Here is a 19,813-nt window from a genome sequence, read left to right as displayed (position 1 = left end):
AAAGAGAGAGAGATTATGTTTCTCTACTCTTTCATCAAAGTAAATAACACTTACAACACTGTTTAATTTTAATTTGTCTGCTTTGAAACTGTGTTAGTTTAGTGTAAGTGCAATTGTTGTCATACATTTACTGCTTGGAAGAAATCTGTTTCATCATAAACACCTCTTTTCAATTCACACCCACTCTACAATGAAGCAATAGAGACATTGATAAACGTTCCCTTGCAAGACTGCAAATTAACCCTCCCCTAATTCAGCACTGCAAAAAACAGACCTTCCACGTTTTGAAAGAGTATAGCTCAGGCTGAAGGGAACTACATTTATACACCCACCACAACTGTTTTGGGCTAACAACCTTCATTTATAATAGTAGACAAAAACATCTGCATAGTTTTAAACTACTATAGGCAGAGTAGGCCAAATAAAATTTCAAAATGAAGCCGAATCACTCCAACATCACCAATTATCCCTGTTTGGCCCACTGCAATTTATCTCAAAATACCCCATAGTAAAAAAAGTTATCTTCTCCCCCAAGAGATTTAAATATATTCTGAAGCCTTGACACACTAATACTAAGAAAGACAGAAATTAATTAGATACAAAATGAGAGCAAAGTACAAAGCAGCAAACTAATTTCATAAAGAACAACTTTGTTAAATCTTAACCTAATTGGAAATTTCTAATCCTATACCTAAATGATACTTTAAAATGAAGTGTGCAGCTTAGTCCAGCATATCCATTCATTAGTTACATTTTCCAATTTAACAAAGCAGACTTATTTTTCCTATAGAAAAAAAAGACGGGCCCCTTCAAAGAAAAGGACAATGGGTAGCGGACATAAACATTTACTGTATAAGACTCCACTCAGTTCTGTGACATCAATGATCTGCATCTGCAACATGAGACAATAACAGTCCCATTTACCATTTATTATTTTCCAAATAATAATAATAATAATAATAATAATAATAATAATAAAGAAGGAAAGATGAGGACTTCAATTTACACATCAGCAGGAATTTAAACATTAGCTCCAGCACAGGAGACAGCACAGGACAGTTGGTCATAGTTATGATCTACTATACAACAAGAGAACTACATGGCCAACAAACAGTAGGAAACAATTGTCCTACAAAGACTAAGCACTGAAAATATACGAGACCCAAAACAATTTTGACCATTGTAGCCCCTTATGAATACCAGTCACTGAGGGTTGTAACATCCATAGTATTATTTGGAGTGGTATAAACATAATAAGTCGTAAACCACTCTGTTTTAACTTTATATTGTATGTACCTCTATATACAACACTAGGGATGTCCAGATCCACTTTGTTTGGCCCTGATATGGATCCAATTTCTTTTGTAATGTTACCTGCCAATACAGATTCCATTCAGACACTTATATTTAGCGTTTCTAAAGTAAATGTGGATTTAATCTAGTAGCAAAAATAGGAGCCGTATAACATGTTCAAACAAACATTTTTTTTTTAGGAGCTACCTGATCTAAATATTAGATATTAGAACGAAAAGCGTTCTTGGTGATAACTCAATAAATAAATGTTACAATGAAATTCATTCTCTGCATCTAACCCATCCCCCTAGGAGGAGCAGTGGGCAACCACAGGTGGCACCCAGGGGCTAGCGCTCTACTCCCTGAGCTACCAGGCCACCATTTAAATATTTCATGTACAGCATTTCATAGACGCTGAATTAAACCCTCTAACTGTTAACTAAAGAAAGTCTTATGCTATCAAGTAATCAATTTGCATTCAGTGTTCACAATACAGTTATTTAATATATCCCACAGAGAACAAGCACGTTGAGATACGTTGAGTATATCAAGATACTGCCCACCCTTCGCTGGAATGGGTTTTTTTTTCTACGAGCATTCCACAATCCTCTATTGATATGAGCCTTTTCCAAATAAAGATCAGGGCCTGTATTTATAAAGATATCACAGTGAGTCACATTACAGGGCCACAAAGTGACATGTTGTAGTTTTTCCAAAGTTGAGGGTTGTAATTTTACACAGTGGGAAAATGAAATGCTGAAATCAATCCAACTTCTGATATGTTTTAATTTATAGCTAAAACACACATCACACACTGGGCAACAAAACTTAACAAAAATTAAGTTTTAGCCCACTCATCCCCAGAACATTCGTCCTATAAAGGGTCACATAGGCTATTTCGCCTCCACAATCATAGGTGTTAAAGCTGTGATAATCCCTGTTGTTGCTTGGGGTGATGATGTTATTGATGACTCCAAGAACACCAGTTAAACTAACATACTGTATAAGTGTAGCTTGTTTTTCTGGATGCAATAGGTGGGAAAAAAATTAACAACTCTGCAAATTATTTGTGCTGCAGTAACAGTGATCAAAAGTTTGATTTTTATGGCTAATTGGGTCGGTTGTGACCAAACGAAATCAGCAAAATCTTTTCTGGTGGTTTCTGTTTTCTTTTCCTGTACAAGATCAAAATAACAACAACAAAATAAAGTTAAAATCTATTTTTTTCCCGAAAAATATCTTTTAAAGAGCCCCATAGCCATCCCTAACCAGTTAGGACACCACCAGAGGTCTTCTACACTTAGGAAATCTCTCCTATTTTCACCTAAATTAAGACTGTTGACAAATTCCTTTTACTCCTACTCATAATAGTAAGACCAAAACTGTGCCATTCTTTGGCCACTTATGGATCGGTTATTACTCTAAAATGCTTATAAAATTGAGGACAATACAGCAGTACATGCCTTAGGTAAGATAATTTCAGAAGATCAACCCTACCCTGAAAAGGTCCATGTTTAATAGATAGAACTGCAGTATACACTGATCAGCTACAACATTAACACTAAATTTATCATAATATCCACAATCATCATACAGATGCTTAAGAAAACACTGAATTTTCTCAACTCATGTTTGGTTAGTTGTCAGACTACAGTCTGGAATCGCTAGTTCATTGTTGTGATAGACCTCTGTTGTTCCCCAAATACTATTAAAAACATATCAGTCAGACACACTGCTACACTGGATGACATATTTCTTCATATCAAGACCTTACTGATTTTAAACAACCGTAGCACTATATGGACTAATTCAGCACTTCTAAATATTTCAGCCAGGAACTTAAGCGTTTATGTGGCGATTGAGGACAATACAATCAATTTAAAAAATTGCAAAAGTTATCCTTTGTGACGGAGGACAGGGATCAGCATGGCCACGTTGAACAGCCTGCAGCTACACAGCTAAATGTGATACACTGTGTGCAGAGGTGGTAAAAGTAGACAGATTCAATACTCAAATAAAAGTGCAAGTATTGGCCTAAAAGAAATTCTCCATTATAAGTATCACTTCAAAGCTTTTACTCAAGTAAAAGTATTACGCAGATTATCTATATTTTACTTAAAGAAGGGAGTCTGGTGGGTGAGTGGTAGAGCATTGGGTTGGGCTGCAGAAGGCTGCGGGTTCGAAACCCACCCCACGAGGTGGGGCCCCACCCAGCCACCAAGGGCCACCCTGGTGCCGGTCCCGAGCCCAGATAAAAATGGGAGGGTTGCGGCAGGAAGGGCCTCCGACTTAAAAACACATTCCGCTGTGGCGACCCCCTGAAGGGACAAGCTGAAAGCCGTTGATCTTTGATCTACATTTTACTTAAAATACAAAAGTAATAGTACTCCACATAGAAAACCTTGTATTTTAAACAATGCCGATTATGGTAATTATGGCAAAACATGTACAGTCATTAATAAAAATAGGCATCAAAGATCACTGTTTGTGAGTTGGTTTTAACAAGCTTATGTGGTGACAGGCAGTTAACCCATAAGAATACATCAGCATTTATTAGTTTAAAATCCCTTTATTAAAAACATTTAATATTTTTATATTTAAGCCACCGAGTGGTATTAATGGTGTGGCTGATTGATATATACTCAATTTCAATAAATCTCCAAGATCTAAGCTATAGACTTACAGCCTACATTAAACAAACCGTTATAAGTTAAGACATCTCTACATCTCTTCAAAACTGAAGTGGATTATAATTAAACATCTCTGAGAAAGTACAATGACTTTCTGTTCAAAAAAAAAGTTGAAAGCAAAAAGGTTCTGGATAAAATTAACAGATCTGACACTTTCATAGATTTCATATATTATAGACATGGCCACTTGCTCTACACTTTGAAATAAGGAAAAATGTTAACAGTAAACAGTAACTTACAAATGGAGCCCTTCAAACTCTCACAAAAGCAGGAACAATAGCTGTGCCTCAGCTACATGTTAAAGTTTCATTTGTAAAGTGTTATGATATAAATAACGGAGTAAGAAAAATTATCACCTTCTGCATTTGACTGTTTCATTTAGTGAACGAGGAGTAAAAGGTCATCCTCCAGTCTTGGCTGTTTACAACGGGTCTTTTACTGCTGCAAAGATAAGCCATCTCAAGTTACTCACTTGTCCATTTATCTGGCTTCATTTTAACATTTAAAGACATTGGCCCCTCTACTAAGAAAACTGTTTACTAAGTAATGAGTAATAACTGGTAACCTTGGTATCAATAGCCGGTTCTTTTTTCATACTCTACTTGGCAGCCTGTGTGTTACATAATTTGAGGGTTTCAGCTTGCTAGTGAAGTCAGGGTGAAGGTTTATTTTGCTAAAACAAGGCAAGCAGCTTTATATATTTTTGTTAATCTCACACTATGAGGTCTAATAAACCAATACAAACTCCTATACAAATTCAAATAATGTCAAGCTTCTGCCATTTGTAACATTAAATTTCATGCCAATGTACAGTACCAAACAAAATGAAAGAAGTGTGGCATTAATAAAGAGATAATGTGTGTACCAACTCCAGTGGTAGTCAGCGTTCATATACTTTATATTCACTAAGCACACTTACATTTTACCCTTTGCTGATACAATTTTATTCAGACCAATCAATATTAAGTTAAAAATCAAATATTTTAAGAGTGTCTGCAGCAGCATGTTTAGTATATCTAAAGAGGAAAGTGTGGCAGCAGAGAGCCGATTTTAAATGCATAAGAATCAATCCAAAGAGGGTTGCTAAGGCACAATTGTTGTCTGAGAGCAGATTGGTTTATAACAGAAACCGGATAAAAAGGCCTAGATTACTATATGCAACTACCTGGCTTAGAATTATACATTCAATTTATCCAACCTCAGTTGGCTTTAAATACTAAAAAGCCTACCAAAAAGACAAGACCACTAGCATTTTAAACATCAGCTCCATTAACACAGTAGAGAGACTTCAATCTCAGAAGCATCATTGGTTCAAATAAAGAGCATGACATGCATCTCCGGGTGGGGAGAAAATAGACCAGGAAGATGAGTGAAAAAGAGTAATCTCCCTGACATATTCCTAATAATCCACCACCCTCTTGCTACTCTCCCCCCCAAGCTCACCCAATCATGAAGTGTCAACACTGACCTACAAAAAGGGACTCCCGTCAAGCCTTACATGTTTAAAAACATCAATCACAGCAGACAAAGAGGGTGCGTTGAATTATACAGCATTAACCTTCAGGGCTTGCATATAAAGGCTATAGATTTATTTATGCTTGTGTGTTAAGAGCTTCTGCACTTTTCCTTACAGCAAACTGGCTGCCAAATTGATGAACCTGTTCAGCCCTCAGCAGGAGTCCAGCACTTTGATTAATGAGTGCAAACTTGTGGAAGGGGTAAGAATAGGAGAGACAGGGTGAAAATGGGTGAGCACACAATTATTAGCCAGCCAAAGGGAAAATGGGGACTTAAAAGGAGCCACAAAAACATTAAAATGGAGCCTTTAAAACTACAGCAAGGGGAGTATTAGAAGTCAGAGAAGTTACACGTTCAATGATGTGATCAACACTTGCAATGATGAGGACTGTGATCAGTTCTGCACAATAAATGTACAAATCTAGTACACCTGGCACTTTTTTTTTCTCTAGTGATTTCATAAAGTTATTGAAGAAAAAGGTAGCTTTCGTTTCAAATACTGAAACTCCATTTGCTTTTGAAACCTGGGAGATCAAAACGCTGCCACATTTTTAAAAACTTAAATGTCAAGTTGTTCATTCATTTATTTTCTCCATGTCAAAAGCTCATAATAGTAACACTAACACTTTTTATTGTTCTCTCTGCAGATGTTTTCAAGGACAAGTGTTCTGAATAAAAATACGGCAAATTTTATGACCTTCTACCTGTGATTTGATTCATTGGCAGTGACTGGATGCACGCATAACATATCAAGGCTGTGATCTGATTTATCTTGCTGCCTTGACTACTGAAGTAATTTAAATGATGAACTTCACCAAAAAAATGTTTACTGCCATTTCACTAGGGGTGTGTGTGTAAAGAGATCACAGTTGTTCATTAGTACCTTTATATCTCTAAAGACGACCCAGCTCTCCTTTTTAGCAATCAAACGATGTCTGCTTAAACACACTAAATGATCCAAGTGAAATTAATATAATCAACATGATTTACGTATATTTGCTCTCATGGCAAAGTCTGGACGAGGCTGATGTGTGTTCATTTCTATCATCAACTTTTTTTGGTGCAAGCTGGTTTTGCCGTCACGGCTTTACAGACACTTAAATACAACAGTTAGTCTAGTTAAACTTGTGTTCTTCCTACCCTGAGTTAAAATATCTGATTAATGTTGTTTAGGATATCTCAATCGTGATATCATATAACTAATCATAGTCTGTTCGAACAACTGCCCTTAAAATTGTATTAATAATGTATTTATTTATAACCTTTCTATTTCTCTACATTGATCATTTGTGGTCTGTGTACCAGTCTGTGCTTTTCCTGAATTATGACAGAGTAAATCTACCGGTTTTTAAATAATATTTTCTTCAAGTTTGGGGTAGGGCCAGGGCATTAGGAGGTTGTGTTGCCAACCAACATAATGACATGTTGCAGCAAGAGGAAAGTGATATCTCATGAGCACTGACATTTAACTGTTTCAATTACAAGTAGTTCGAAAACAGGGTTTTATCATTCAGTTTGTTCTGCTCCAAAGTTTCATAACTTTCCATAGGCATTACTGATGTAAATGGTGCAAAATGGCGAACGCCTCGTTCTTAATATGAAAGCAGAAAAATGGAGGGTATTGTCATAATCTCAAAGGGTAAATTTCAGCCAAGCCTGCAGCTGCAGCATTAGCTGCGCTTTCCTTTATGAGGAAGTCACAAAAAGAGCAGAGGGGGAGGGATGTGGGACCAGTGGGCAGTTTTAAACGTTAATAACAATTCAATGTGATTAAAAGATAAAACGTTAAGAAAACCCTCATTCAATAGATGGATAATTTCATGTCATGTTATCACACGAATCTTAAAACCACAACAAGCATTTCACAGGCAGCACTTTGTGTATGATACAGCCCCCAGATGCCTGATGCGAGCTTAAAACCTGATGTTAAGACAAGTTTACTTATGGAGCTAACGTTACACCGTTTGCATCGCTTGTCCGTTAACGTTTCAGGACCCACGGTGGGTCCGCACAGTGGACTAGATGGCAACAAAGACCAGATCCACGCTGCAAGGTAAAGACGACACTGACGGAACAGCTCAGCCTGAGCCAAGTACCGGTGTTACCTTAACGTTATCGTTAGTTGCTCAACTCTCTTCGAAACCGAGTTACAAATTCAACAAAACGACATTTTTATTGTGGACAAAGATTAGCTCGCCAACTTCTGTAAACGCTGCACTCACTTTGACGTTAACTTTAAAAAAAGAAATTAAAAAAAGATTTATCGCCGTGTTAAATTTGCGGAGCTAATGTGTGAAACGCTGCTACTGGCTTAGAAAAAAATTAAATAAAAAACTATTAGCTTAGTTGTTAGATTAGCCCCGGCTGCATAATTGTGCATAAACATCAAACGTTAGTTAGTAATAGGAAACTAGTAAGTTAAGGCGAAAAAGTCTCCAAAACCCAAAGTGCAGACAGGTTAACTCACCTCAGCGTCGAAAATCGGTGTATTCCTTTTCCACTGGCACTAGTTCACTTCCCGATTTGACTCTGTCACAAGGAGACTGAGGGACATTGAAGGAGGGTTGGTCAGTGAATGAGTCCCGCTGAGGATGTGAGCGGACGTGTTGGTGTCCACTCGCAGATTGAGGAGACTCATCGCCCTTTCCTTTCCTTTCCTTTCCTTTCCTTTCCTCTCCTCTCCTCTCCTCTCCCCCGGTTCACCCCGAGCACCTCGGGAGCAGTGACGTCAGCTCAAGGCTGCTACAATGCAAACTTTTCTCCTCAGACAGCAGGTGCACAAGCTGTCTGTCATCCTCAAGTCATTTCACATGGGTGAAAACATGACGACTTCGACAGGTGGAGCATCCACCAACAGGAAACAGTCACACCTTTAAACTTGATGCTCGCATTCTCATAAAAAAAATACTGTCATTCAAAAATGTCAATCTTTCTTATAACAACAACCCTAGTCTGTTCACTACAGGTGAGCAAACTCCTTCACAACAAACCTGTTCTGTTTCCATCATAGCCCTTGTGTGATTGTGAAAACAGTCCTTCTATTTTTTTTAAATAGTCAACCACAACTGCAGATTTTCTGGGTTTATTTGTAGCCCCTGGGATTAGACAGAAAAAGGCACCAACATTTTCTTTTTATATTTAGTCTGATAAATTTTCATTTATTGTTGATAATTTTGTGTTTGTCTGTAATTGTAGGAAGTTTATTACTTTTTAGTTGTTTTGCATGTTTTGCAGTCATCTTGTGTCTATGAACATTAACTTCAGAGGCTCGTGTCCATGGTTCCCAGCACTTTTTGTTGTAGGCAGGTGCCCTGTAGCTCCTTCCTGTAATCCACACATGAGTTTACTGATTCTTGCATTAAAAATAAGGGCAAAAATGTGTAAGGACGCACTGTCAGTGCATGTCAGCTGTTTGGGAAAGTAGGCACAGGTGCTTATACCTTATAGAATAGTATAGTCTATTATCTGAAACTAAAACCAGCTGACCAAACCAATAATGTGCCTTTTAAAGATTTAATGGTGCTTTGCTATATATAACAAGTTAGTCCATTCTTATTTTCTTACAAGCAAAATTTTATTTGAAGGGCAAAAACATCAAAGAGACTCTTTCAACGGCCAACATACTAAAAGGTTAGAACTTAGACAAGGCAACATGCTGTAATAAAACTGCGACAAGGAGCCCACTAAATTAGAACAAGTGAAGAACTGAATGGTTAAAAAGCAAAATGACCCTGGGGAGCTTCCTCTGTAACAAAGGGTGGACTGCTAAGGTCAGACAATGAGTTTTTCAATGCTCCATTTGCCCACATCTGCCTTTTCTCCTGATCATTAAGTGACCATACATTTGGCAGCAAGCATTAAAAATGAACAACATTAAGGCTTACTCTCTTTTATTTGGGATAAATGAAATCTAGAATTATGTGTTTTTACAGTGGATTTTGCCAATGAATTAATTTTTTTTAATTTCTCAAAAAACACTAAAGAATGCTGTCTTTCATTGTCGATGTGACAAAGTAGATTTCAGTGCAGTGCACTGCCTTTTGCCAAAGCACACAATACATGAAGCTAAACTAATTGGATACAGTAATTAACGCACAAAGGCATGTTTAAATTAAAGATGTGAAGAAAAAAGTCCTTAATCAGCATTTGTAATTTAAAACAGGTTTAGTATTTGCTTATTCACCATCCCTTTGTGCTCATTGATTTTTTTCTCCTGCATTAATTCTGTGGCATTGTAGATGCTGCAGACACAAAGCCTGCAGACCAGATGAACACAAGGTAAGGGAGGAAGAAATGATTTAATACATTTGTCAGCCAAGCCACTGGATACCTGGGGTTTTTAATTGTCTTGGACAATCTGGTATTAGTGAGTATGGGCATAGTGATCAAAGCATTGTCACCTTTCAAAGCCCTTTCTGCCTGTTGTTTTTCATTTTGTATAATCAAAATGTCAGCCTACCTTGGTCATTTTTAACATAAGTTGCAGTCGATGGCTGTAATGGATGCATCATGCTGGGGGAAGGGCAAACAGTCTGTCCGCTTTAGAGGGATTTTTTAAAGAGTCTTGATTAGAAAGTATAATGAGATACCAAAGACACAGCAAAGATGATCTCTCTAGAGACTGATGGAAAACAAATTAAGACTTCCTCATTAATTATTATTTTTCTGTCCTCAAAAAAGCTGAATATACCTTTAAGGCACACGAGTTGAACTCACTGTCAGTGATTATTTTCCCTGACATATTTAAATAATACAGATTTTAATCATGTCAGTACACAGGAAGCTGATTGCTTTAACACCAAAGCCTTCCAACGCTGCCAAAAAGCAAAGCAAAAAAAAAAAACAAACAACAACAAACAAACAGGACACATTCATTGCTAACTTTATTTTGTTGAATGTGTCAAATGTGCTGTTAAAACTCTGAGCTGACCAATCCCTAATAACTGCCATACATGAGTCATCAAGTATAGTAAGCCTGTACTCTTCGTCGCACTGTACATTTGCTCTTTGTTATTTGTTGATAAATGCTAAATTAATAATGTAATGCAATGTTTTTTGTTTTTTTTTGCAGAAAACAAATCATACAATTAAATAAAGTCAGGCCCAAAGAGTCCTTGTACACATTTGTACATTTCTTTTAACAGTAGGTGGTAAAAAAATGGCAGAAAACTAATACATGCCTTGAAAAGAGTATTTAAAAAATAATATATTACCAGATCAGAGAGCAGTCACCTAATGTAAGTAGTGGCCTTTGGTTTTCTCTGTTAAGTGGAGCATTTTCTACGATAGTAAATAGGGGGAGAAACATGAGACTTCCAGGACATATGAAACAGATGCTCTACACTTCTGTGTACAGAAACCTTTCCCGAGAAAGACAGGAACATAAAGGATGAAGTAAATAGGATGAGTGAGCACAGAAATAACAAATCTATGAGAATAATGAGAAAGGAGAGATGTGATTGTGGCAAAACTAGAAAGGCGTGTGTTTGCAAGTGCCTCTTTTTTGTTCTATTGTTCTGCATTGTGTTCTATTAACTGGATAATTTGCAGGCTTGAAGAACGTATGTCTTATGACTTAGTGTGGCTCTCATTTTCATTCCATCTGTCACGCTGCTGTATGTCATATCTTATTCATGCATACCAATGTCCATTTTAATTAGTCTTTCTGGGTCAGTATCGACCTTTTCCTTATCCAAGCAGTGGTGTGGCAGATGTGTGAACGAAATTCATTTGCTGTTATTTATCTAAAATAGGACATTACAGCCTTTGTGATGAGGCAACAGCCCCTCTGTCATAATGAATAAAATACACATATCCCAGTTAAACAGGAAAGACGATTTTAATCCCATATTAAATTCAAGCCCAGCATTTCTAAGTTAAAAAAAAAGCAAATGGGGCTCTTCAGGGTATTGGTGTTGCGATTAATTGTTTTAGTTATCTGTGCATAAAAACAAATTTAAGAAAACTGTCCTTTTGCTTAATTTTCTTCTCTGCTACTGGTGACGTACACAGTATCTAAACACTTGTCTGTTGCATTACAACAAATGACAAATCTGGGCAGGAGCAGCCGACATTGTACAGACTGATAATCAGACTAAATTGTCTTTTTTTCCAGTCATTCTTTCCTTCATTATTTTATTTGAATCTTTGAAAGAAATCTGAGATGAAGGCAACAATTCAGGGAACAGGCTAGTACATGAACACTTTTGTATAATAAGAACATTTGCAGTCACATTCCAAGCTTTCGGAATGCACCATTCAGAGTTTCATTCAAAGGCTTTTCAAGAACATTCAGTTACTGTAACTTCAATTAAATATACTTAGTTGCATATCCATGAGTGAATCCATATTTCGTATTTGAAAAACCGTTAAACTTGAATTTGAAGAAAATATAAATATCTGCTAAAATCTAATCAGGCAAGTCATGTCCAAAGGCCTGACAAACAATTAAGATTTTTCACAATACAAATTTAAATGTGGTACATTTACTTTTGTGTTTGCATTTCTGATGTGTAACAGAACCAAAAGCCTTAAGATATTCATTTATATTAATTATTGTCGACAACATAAACTTTAGAAAATATAAACTTGATTAACACTATATTCTAGACGTCATCTACTATACTGAATTTTCTTTGCATTCACGTAAAGATAAGTGTTTACTTTTGCAGAGATCAGGGCCCCATACGTCCCAAGTGGCCTAATCTATTCTAATCTTTGATCAAGTTACCTGGTTATGTTGATTCTTTAAACCCACTAGATAATTGGAGTAGTAGTTTATCCTAGAAAATAACTGCATTTCCATTGTTGTCGACTAGACCACATCTATCGACATCAGAAACCAATGATCAGCACATTTCCCACTGGCTATAAGCTAATCATGAAAGACAAAAATAAAGGAAGTGAGCGCAGCAATGAAGAATTTAAATATTCTATAAACATGCAGAAAGACAGAGGCAAAAGGTGTGTGACAATTTAAATGTGAATCTGTTCAGGTGAAAAAAATATTTTACAAACTGGTGACTTTGTATTTCTTAGCCCTTTAGTAAGATTAATGGTGGATTGTTTGTTGCAGGTAAATTCAGTTGAATTGAGAAATTCCTTAATTTACACGTGTGAACAATGGTGCCCAGCCGTTTAAACAAAAAATACCAAAATACCATCATTAATTTAGGCCTCATCAAATTGATGAAATAGAAATGCCTTCCTTGCAAAAATAAGGTATATGACAAAATGTTACTCAGTCCCCCCTGGTGGCCAAATGTAGATATCATCTAGAATGCTGAGTGAAAAAGTATTTTTTTTGTATGTATATTTTTGTGTGTGCACACCATTGTTTAAAGACAAGATGCTTGATGACAAACTTCAGAATAATATAATTTTAGATTTGCGTGAAGGACATAAAACATTTTGCTTCTTTCAGCTCCGATTCATCTTGGGCCATGCTGAGATGTCAACAAAGCCAGTGGACACCTTAAGGGAGTGAAACTTTTCACATGACAATGATGTAGATGTCTTTTCAGAACTAATAAGACTTCATCCCAAGTTTAAGAGACCTAATTCATCCTCTACTCCATCAGTATACACTGACATGCATATACTGCATAAAGCAAGAATGTTCTATATAAATCAGTCAGATCATATCTTAGTCTCTTTTCTTCCTCAAATATGTGACACTGATGGAAAAACTCAAGCCTGGAAGGCTGCCATCCCATAGTATTACAAAAACACCCAGTTACTGCTTCATACAACGCCCTGAATTACATCAGTGTACAAGAGTACTTCCTGTAGTCAAACATACTTTATTGTGAAACACACATATGGGCTCAGATTCTGTCAAAGTAATGTCTGATATTGCACAAACGCATTCATGCTGTTGGAAATGCATTAACACTATCAAGAGGGATATTTGCCATGTTTGCAACATACCCAATGCATGGCTTAATCTTGATTGTCATTAATCTTGTGAGTCTTTTTATTTACAGCATCAAGACCATAACCTCCTTCTTTAAAACAAACCAATAATAATGCTTATTTAGGACTTCATGGGACAACAAGGAAGGAAGAAAAGGAAGGAAAGGAAGGAGGAAATTATAAAAAGGAAGGAAAAATGATTTTATCTTTAAATCATTTAAAAACACAAATGAAAGATAACCTGTGAATATTTGAAAGCCAGCTATAAAATAACCTGGAATGAATGTAGACACTAATGCAAATACTTATGTTAATCTTACATGAAAAATAGTAGAATAGTGTTCTGCCTGAACCACTTTAGTCCACATGGCTGAATGTCAGGTAAGTGGTCAGGATCCCTCTGTGGCACTAATGGTTAAAGATGGTAGGAAAAATCATTGGCTACATTTACTTGTAACCATGCTCAATTGCTCATACTCTATTTAGGCTCATGTTCATGTTAAGCTACATACATGTGCATGTGATAGCTTGTGATTGAGATTTCCTGTTTCTAATACTGCTTACAGGGGGACAGTCCCAAGAAATGTAGACATTTATACAAATTTATACAAATGGGAGCCTTTGATAATGGTTGTATCACGCCCTCTGTTGCCCTGAAGACTGCTGTGCAACGTCTGCCTATGAGCTGTGATGTAATCCGTGTGACATAAGGGTTTAGGCTTGGAAGAAACATTTAGAGCTTGCATTACACGTTGGAACATGGAACACTTACAAAACTGTCTAGTTTGGTTACATTAGGGAAATGCAGAGAAAGACTGAGCTGACACTACACCAACTGTCACACTCAGTTGGCAGCTTATTAGGTTCACCTTGCTAAAATTAATATAATCTAATAAAGAAGTCCAGCAATAAATGTTCGTTTTTTTTTTGTTGTTGAAACCGATTTAGAGAGGTGTTGATTTACCTGTATGATCATTTTTGATTATAAATTAGCCGAACTTCTCAGTATAAGGCAACATAATTCCCCAGCACCACAAACTGCATCTTTATAAAGGATCATACTCTTGAATGAACACATCACTTTCAACAAAAAAAAAACGAAAACAGAATTTATTGTATATGTGTATATATATATATATATATATATATAGCGAGACCGCATTAGTTTTAGCTAGTTGTACCTACTAAACTTTTGCTCTAATCCTCATTTCGTTACACTCTCATCTTAATGGGAATGCAATACTAATTTGCTTTGCTCTTACATAAAATGTTATCCAAGCAATAAGTAGTGCAGGATAATAACCTCTTACATCTATTTCATAGGTGATAGAAACATCAGGATAGAGTTGCTGATAAAAATCCACCAATCAGAAAAATTAACTTTGTTAGTGCAGATTACTAAGAAGCAGAAGTAGCGAGGTGTTTATGTGCCACAGTGAAGAGGTTAGTATAGGAATAAGTCTGGTGTCACTTTTCTTACAATCACACTGAATTATTGTGAATGAAGACATTGACAGGTGTTAACCCAAAAACCAATTCAGTAACTGTTAGCAGTAGGCTTGTCTTTGTATGGACAACCACCCAGTGAGGATGCTTCCCAGTGTGAAATAGAGAGAAAGTTTTACTATGGCACGCTGTCAGTCTCCTCAGCCTCCACCAGACAGGACTGGTCTGTTTCCAGTACTCGGAATGGAGGGTGGTACTCAAACGCTGTGAAGATAGTAGTGCCTAAGTTGTGCTTCTGGTGCAGAAACCAAATAACTGCTGAGACTCCAATGATAACTACCACACTGAGAATGACCAGGGCAGAAAGCAGTGCACTGGGTTCTGAGGGGGGAGAAGATCAAATGTAAGGCGGGTGACTAATGTCAATGCTAAGTCATTAATGAATAAGTTACAAAACAAAACAAATAAAGTTTCAACTTACTCTTCTTGGTTTGCACTGAACCTGGAGGAAGGAAGAAAAAAATCCCAAATGAGGTAAGAAAAAACAATCCCTACCTTGGGACTTACAACCAAACCTGAAGTCACATGTACTTCCCACATACTTGTAAGTTGTTGTAATAAAATCTTAGACACATGTAGCAAGTCAACATGTGATACTTTGATTTTATGTGTTGGATAAAAAAAGAAGCTGTAAATCTTACTCTGAGATGCTTCACAAATCACTCCATTCTCCACTTCCTCTTGACAGCTGACATTTTCCCACTTTCCTGTGTTGCTGTGCAGAGCCACACATGTTTCTATGGGCATGAGGTCAGATTCATTTGGGGGGCCCTCCCAGTTAGTGAAACTCACTGGCTCCTCTCCAAACCACCTCATGTCATCAACTAAGAGGATACAGCAATCAGTATTTTAGCATGACAGGCAGCCACATATTATTAGTCATATTAACCAACTGATAATTTCAATAAATAATGTGCCTTATAATTCCTTAAGTTGACTCAGGATGAGTGACTTCAATATTTGCAGACACAGAAAATATGGGACAAGTTAACGGAGGGAGGCTCATATTTTGTTTAGACAACATTTGCTTTGAGACAAATAAAACAATAAGTCTTGTGACTACTGTTTCCAAGGTCTCAGTGAGTTAGCCAGCATGTTCTCAAAGGCTTCTGGTCACTTGGTACTTACCATCTGTGTCAAAATACATGCCTAGCCATGCATTGACATTGCCTTTCCACACCTTTTGGCTATATTCAATGACAAAGTCATTTTCTTCAGCACTCTGGATGGTCAAAAGCCCTTAAAAAAAGCATAGCAATGTACAGTATGAGAAAACAAAAGTAGGTGTCATTTAATCAGTTTTCTTATCTGAAAAAACTGAAAGTATGTACCAGAGCCCCGACAAAGGGTCTTTGCTCTATCAAAAGTGTAGCTTTTGAGCTGGTCTTCTTCTCCATGCACAAAGTGGTAACATTGGTCTTTAAAGGGAACCCAGGTGCGTCCGTCTGCAGGACAGTCTGAGGAAAGTCAGAAGACAAGACATAGTGATGGAAAGAAAGCATTTTATGAAACATGAGCGACTAAGCAGCAAACACTGTCAAATCAGCATTTTAAGAGGGTGCAACAACTCTGTACTCTGTCTAGCTGGATGCAACTTAACACAGTTTTGAAACCTCCAGTGGGTTTTACTTGTGTGTACATTGGATATTAGGCTTTTGCTGAGTTTCAACTTGTGATCATTGTTCCTCATTATTGGTATAGTGTGTGTGTGACAAATGCTCTTACGATTTTCGACACCGTTTCCTCTTATAGTTTTTCTGCACGGCTTATTTAGGATCAAATAATTTAAAACTCTGGTTTGTGTTGCTTTAAAAACACGTCAGATTTCTAGTATATTTTAATGTGTTATTGTGTACAATTATTATAAATAGATATAACTGCAATTTTGCCCATCAGCCAGTAATGACAAAGTGAACATGTCATGAGAAATATCTGTGCATTTATCAAAAAAAGTAAAACTGAAATCTCATTTACCCCTTTGTTGGTAACTGGATTACCTGTGCCAAACTCAACTGACTCAACATCTTAGTGTATAAAGGCATACACCTGTTCATGTAAGCTCCTACACTGCATGTCATGACAAATACCCAGTCATTAAGACCAAGACACTCTCTGGAGGCCGCTGAGAAAAATTGTTGGGGAGAAGTTCATCAAGGGTTTCCAAAACTGAATTTTCCTGGGAGTACAGTGGTCTCAATTAGTATAAAATAACGTTTGGAGCAACAAAGACACTTCCTAGAGTTTGCCATTGATCAGGTCGCCAACAACCTTAGACCCCACAGAAGAAACTGTGGAGAGACACGAAGATGATAGTTGAGATGACATTGATGAACCATCCAAACTGAGATAGTTTGAGAGGAAAAAAACAAATGACCAAAATGTTTTCACTCTTTAGCATTGACTACAGAGCGCAGGCTGAATCAAAAAGTGTAAATAATGTGTAAAAGTGCAACGTATTAAGTTCGTGCAGGTGTCAGTCTACTGTCCAAAAGTCTACATGTGTTTTGTTGCCAAGATTGGTGTGGGGCAACCGGAAAACATGCAATTTTCAATCTGCATAGTTTGTTCTCGGAAAAAAAAAACTGCAGCACAAACAAGTGGACGTTAAGTAACCTTTCTGTCGATTACGCACGGACAGCTGTGCGCATAACTTATGTTTCATGGAAAGTTACAGCCTGTGTTGAAATACAGGAAAGTTGGCAACAGTTACACATGGACGACTACGTGTAGCATCAGTCTACTGATAAAATTTACCAAGTGAATCCATGCGTTGATCCAACATAAAGTGCAAAGTTCAGACAGTAAACACAGGCCCGTGCTAAGCTAAGGTCGACGGCTGTGCGTGGAAATATGACGTTACCATCGTAGTTTATCGTCGAGGAAACTCGTTTGGAAATTCTTACCTCCCGTTAAAACCAGCTGAAGATGTACACACAATAAAAAGACGCCGAATCGGAAACGCTGGCTTTTCTTCCACGACTCCATGACAGCCGAGAACAAAAAAAAAAAAAATCACGACGTAGCGTTGACAGCTAACGCTGGTAAGTTAGCACCAAACTAGTTTCTGACTGCTCGACTCGGGTGTCAGCAGCAAAGCGAGCGAAAGCCCTCCCACCCACACAGACACACACGCACCGCACGCACGCACGCACACACACTGGCACGCACAAACACACTGATTCCACCTCACAAGATAATGTTAATATTGCTTGTTACATTTAACAATGAACGTTGGCTGCAGCTGCTGGTTTAATTACAAAGGTCCAACATAGAGATGAAATATATAAACACAGTACATATGGATCAAATGAGTTGACACTGAAAAAAAAAAAAAAAACATTTTGTAGAAGTTGTTGAGGCACGAAGCTCTTGGTGGCGCTGTGCGCACGATGGTCACCAGTGTCCGTGGTGTTTCAGCACGTGCTCTTCATACATCCAGCTTCAGCGATCTCTGCAAACTGTACTGGAAACCAGGAAACTTTAAACTCACTGATGCTATATTAGTTTACATTTCTAGGTCCCATCTTCTACCGTCTAAAATAAAACATTTCTGTCTACCAATTGCTGTATCCCATTTATTCTCCGTATGTTATATTCATTCAGCTCAATGATCGGTTTATTGAAGCATTTACAGCCATATATTAAAAATTGGGATGCTCCGCCTCTCTGTTCTCTTCTGGAGCTGATCATGGTTTTAAGGCTCCCTATCAGTGGAGTGTTACATTATCTGTGGTATTATTCAACACCATCTTGCTCCCTGGTAGTAATTTTGCTTTCGTTTGAAAAAGCCCACCTCAAAAGACATATTTAAAAAATAACTTTACTCAAATGTCCACAGCTAGTTGTATGTCAGTACATGTAAATCTATATGTGCAGATCTAGAAGCAAAAATTGATCAACTAGGCTGAGAAAATTAGTTTTGATGAGTGGTTATCCAAACATCAACTTAAGTGTGAATATTTTCACATTTGCTCTGCTATAAATCATAATTTAAACTTTTTTTTTTTTTTTTTTACCTCTGGTCAGAAAATGGAGACACTACAAGTGCTCACAACTTGCTAATCATAATACCCTAAATATTGGTTAATAAAAAAAATAATTGGCCACTTACATGGTAATGAAATAATGTGTTGCAGGCTTAATCATATCGTATTTCCTTATAGTGTGTAAATTTATTATCTTCCATTTTACTGCAATCCAGTGCAATAGTACTACAAAGTTTAATACTCAGCTCTATTATATGATCTCAACAAAAGGTGAAATTGAGTATTTATTGCAGAAGTACTGCAGCTGATTATCATATAGTGTTTAGTCCAGGTTCCTGTACCTAGTCTGTCATTGGTAACATACGATATCTAGTCAAGTATCAGTCCAAGTGTTGCCTAAACTATCATCTCACGAAAAAGAAGTCCCCTCAGAACATGGACTCTTCCTGTCTTACTGGGTGAGGCAGAGGGGAAGCAGTGAGCCTCAGGGGCATAATGTCTTTTGTTTGGGAGGAAGACAGGGTTTCAACTCCATTGCTTGCAGGCGCAGGTGGCAATAAACACAGACAGCTGGACCGTGAGTTTTGCTCCTCGTCTGGAGCTGGTGGCTTCACGTAGGGTGTCACAACACCCTGCATGATACCGTCGGGATCCATCTGCCATGGCAAGGATTGCTCACAGATACCCCCGCCCCATCCACCCATGCTACACCATACCTCCTGATACCCATAACTCACCCTGTTCAGGCCATGCATTTTCTTAGCAGCAACACTGCAGTATTAGTATACACCTAAGACACGGGCATTGTTTTGCTTAAAGGAATATGGTGGAAAAATGCCTTTCTTTCAAGCTACCATCCTTTATTTGTTCTTTCATATTTTGACAGTTACACATTTTTTGTCTTCA

At 37.4% G+C, this 19,813-nt stretch overlaps 2 protein-coding genes across 12 annotated transcripts in view; both read right to left on the bottom strand.

Annotated features, from left to right (window-relative positions):
* Positions 1-8,298, bottom strand: part of LOC137133427 (bromodomain adjacent to zinc finger domain protein 2B) — a 44,517-nt gene extending 36,219 nt beyond the window's left edge. For 5 of the 11 annotated variants that reach the window (XM_067517051.1, XM_067517052.1, XM_067517056.1 and 2 more), the window contains exon 1: positions 7,969-8,292. The gene's annotated coding sequence lies outside the window, so the exon portion shown is untranslated. Of the gene's footprint in view, positions 1-7,968 lie in introns of all 11 variants that reach the window. The other 6 variants (XM_067517059.1, XM_067517061.1, XM_067517055.1 and 3 more) reach the window with 4 other exon arrangements.
* A 3,741-nt stretch (positions 8,299-12,039) lies between these two features.
* Positions 12,040-18,028, bottom strand: cd302 (CD302 molecule). Its single transcript, XM_067517076.1, has 6 exons — positions 17,825-18,028; positions 16,253-16,378; positions 16,050-16,160; positions 15,563-15,745; positions 15,343-15,363; positions 12,040-15,242 (listed from the first exon to the last, which is right to left on the bottom strand). The coding sequence occupies exons 1-6, from the start codon at positions 17,904-17,906 to the stop codon at positions 15,040-15,042; spliced, it is 726 nt and encodes a 241-aa protein (XP_067373177.1). The 5' UTR covers positions 17,907-18,028; the 3' UTR covers positions 12,040-15,039.
* Between the last annotated feature and the right edge of the window lie 1,785 nt (positions 18,029-19,813).

Source organism: Channa argus, chromosome 9 (assembly GCF_033026475.1).
Source record: "Channa argus isolate prfri chromosome 9, Channa argus male v1.0, whole genome shotgun sequence".
NCBI classification, from domain to species: Eukaryota; Metazoa; Chordata; class Actinopteri; order Anabantiformes; family Channidae; genus Channa; species Channa argus.
Note: the sequence above shows the minus strand (reverse complement) of the source record. Positions and strands in the feature narration are given on the sequence as shown.

Excerpts from the sequence above, each read along its gene's own strand:
- cd302 (XM_067517076.1), bottom strand. The coding sequence starts at position 17,906 with ATGGAGTCGTGGAAGAAAAGCCAGCGTTTCCGATTCGGCGTCTTTTTA. Across the intron at positions 16,379-17,824 it reads TCAGCTGGTTTTAACGGGAG|ACTGTCCTGCAGACGGACGC; the intron begins GTAAGAATTTCC and ends GACTTTCCTCAG. Across the intron at positions 15,746-16,049 it reads CATGTATTTTGACACAGATG|TTGATGACATGAGGTGGTTT; the intron begins GTAAGTACCAAG and ends GTATCCTCTTAG.